General features: G+C 51.6%; 1 protein-coding gene across 1 annotated transcript; it reads left to right on the top strand.

Moving 5' to 3' along the window:
• Window positions 1-2,123, top strand: MOAP1 (modulator of apoptosis 1). The gene is given in 3 exon segments (XM_029951283.1): window positions 1-77; window positions 311-504; window positions 506-2,123. Coding segments are annotated over 2 exon segments (1,068 nt in total). The 5' UTR covers window positions 1-77; window positions 311-426; the 3' UTR covers window positions 1,496-2,123.
• Window positions 2,124-2,823: the final 700 nt, after the last annotated feature.

The raw sequence follows: 2,823 nt of genomic DNA on the forward strand, positions 1-2,823 counted from the left end.
GTGACGCCTCACCGCCTCCCCGCGCGCCCGGCGCTGCTCCCACCTGCTCGGCTGGGGACGGAGCCGGGGGACTGCAGGTGCGACCGCACGGGGTCGGGCGCATCGCTTTCCGGGGACGGCCTCCTGGCGGAGCCCCCGGCGGCCCTCCCTGCGGGGGGAGGCCGGCTTCTCGCTTCGCCGGCGAGGGACGCGGGCAGGGGCGGCCGCGGAGAGGGTGAGACTGCCGCCTGTTGCAGTGGGGCCGTTGCGGGGCCTCTCGTGGCAGGGGTCACTGGCACCTGCAGCTAACCTGACTGCTTTGTCCTCGCAGGCCGCCGGTCGCGACGTTGACGGCACTTAGCTGGTGTGCCGCAGAGAAACGCCGAGGATTGCGGGGGCGTCAGTGCCCCGGCCGAATTAGAATTTAACTCTGTTGTTTTGGGCACCATGACGCTAAGACTTTTAGAAGACTGGAGCAGGGGGATGGATGTGAACCCTCGGAGAGCGCTCTTGATTGCGGGCATCCCCCCCACCCCCGACCTGCTCTGTGGCGGAAATCGAAGAGGCCCTGCGGGCTGGTTTGGCGCCCTTGGGCGAGTGCACGCTGCTGGCGAGGATGTTCCGGCGGGTGGAGAACTGCACTGTAGCCTTAGTAGGGCTAACCGAGGAGACTGGTCATGCTCTGGTCCCTAAGGAGATACCCGGGAAAGGGGGTGTCTGGAGAGTGATCTTTAAGCCCCCAGACCCAGGTAATGAATTTTTAAGCAGATTAAACGAATTCTTAGAGGGAGAGGGCACAACATTGGGTGAGTTGACCAGAGCCCTTGGATGTGGAAACGACCCTTTTGACCTAGACCAGGGCAGGACCCCAGAAATGCAGGCCTCTTTGTTGGCTCGGGCATTACAGGAGGCTCTTGAGCCTGTTCTGCATTACCTGCAATACAAAAAGCTGCGGGTGTTCTCAGGCAGCAATCCTCCAGAACCAGGAGAAGAAGAGTTTGAATCCTGGCTGTTTCACACCACTCAGACGGTGAAGGCATGGCAGGTGTCAGAGGCAGAGAAAAGAAGGCGATTGCTGGAGAGCCTTAGAGGCCCAGCCTTTGATGTTATTCGTGCCCTCAAGATAAGCAATCCTTCCATTACAGTCGCTGAATGCCTGCAGGCCCTCAAGCAGGTTTTTGGGGTTATCGATAGTCCTAGGGAATTGCAGGTCAAATATCTGACGACTTATCAGAAGGACGGAGAAAAACTGTCTGCTTACGTGCTAAGGTTGGAGCCTTTATTACAGAAGCTGGTGGAGAGAGGAGCAATCAAGAAAGATGTTGTGAATCAGACCCGCCTAGACCAGACCTTGGCCGGGGCGGTCCACAGAAGGCTTCGCAGCAGGTTTGCTGTGCGGGGGGCTGGCCCAGCCCCTGGTTTATTGGAATTACTGGCACTGATAAAGGAGGAAGAGGCCGCTGAGGAGGAAGAGGCCCTTCTCCAGGCAGGGTTAAGAATTTCTCCTGAATCTTAGGAAACCAGGAAGGGACCGTTGGCAGCAAGCAGAACAGTCATTGGACCCTGTGATGGACGTTAATCAATCCCTTCCTTGTGCGGCTGAGTAACTCATTGTGTGCAGTTATCAGCCCAAATCCTTTGTCATTCCTGCGCCTCTTTAATGTCTCCTAAGTGTGTCATGGACTAGGATGTAGTATTCATGTATTTAAATTTACCCCTGTGTATTTGCCATACAAAATTGTACAGAGGGTCTGTCACTACGTATGTGTGGTGCTCCAAGAGGACGGGCAAGGCTCAGTTACATGTGCTGACCGTTGAGGTGTCAGCTTCCATGGTAACAGGTGCAAGGGTGGCATGGTGGATGTGATTATTCTAGATAGTTCTTAGCTGTGTGTTGCTGTACATTTATCATGAAGATAAGAGCAGTGGCCAAGATACTAAGGTATCTTCTGTCTGATTCACAATTTTACTGATTCTGTGCCGTCAAAACGAGGCAGAATCAAATGCTGTCGCCTCTAACCCCAGATTTCTGATAATGTGTCATCACAACATCCAGTGCTGAATGCTGTTTTAATAGGTGTTATAAAGTGATCTATGTGAACTTCTAAAATAAAAGAATGCTAATAAAGTGACCTTTAAAAAAATCTGTTTTATTTATATCAAGATTCCAAGAGAGATTTCATCTGAACATAGGGTTCTAGTGGTGCCTGGATGGCTCAGTCCATTAAGTATCCAACTTTGGCTCGAGTCATGATCTCACAGCTCTCCTGAGTTCAAGCCCTGCTTCGGGTCTGTGCTGACAGAGCAGGACCTGGAGCCTGCTTCAGATTCTGTGTCTCCTCTCTGCCCCTCCCCTGCTCATTCTCCCTCTCTCAAAAATAAATCAACAAGAAAAGGGTTCCAAGAGCATAATCTGCAAACCACCAAGGTTATACAATCTTTGTCCCTTGGATATCTTCTTAGTGCTGAGGGGTGGGGAGTAGTTTTCTAAGTGAGATCGTATTGATGCACAATGGAATGAATAAGATTGCGCACATATCAGTTCATTGGTGGATCCAAGTGTATCCATATGCGGAATTTGGAGAGGGAAAGGAAAGAGATGAAGGTTGTATCGTTGTCCATGACAGACTGGATGAAGTTAAAGCTTTCCCATGTGCTCTCTCATACAATCTTAAAAATCCTGCAATATAGGAAAACCCAGTTTCTCACTTACAGAAATGGGCACAGAAAGGTTAAAAAATGCCCAAGGCAAAACAACTAGTAAGTGGTGGTGCCAGAAGTCTATCCTCTGCCCCGCACTAGGCCCATGTTCTTTCTGTTGCCAAGAAAGAGAAGCAATCCGGG

The sequence above is a fragment of the Suricata suricatta genome, chromosome 9 (assembly GCF_006229205.1).
Source record: "Suricata suricatta isolate VVHF042 chromosome 9, meerkat_22Aug2017_6uvM2_HiC, whole genome shotgun sequence".
NCBI classification, from domain to species: Eukaryota; Metazoa; Chordata; class Mammalia; order Carnivora; family Herpestidae; genus Suricata; species Suricata suricatta.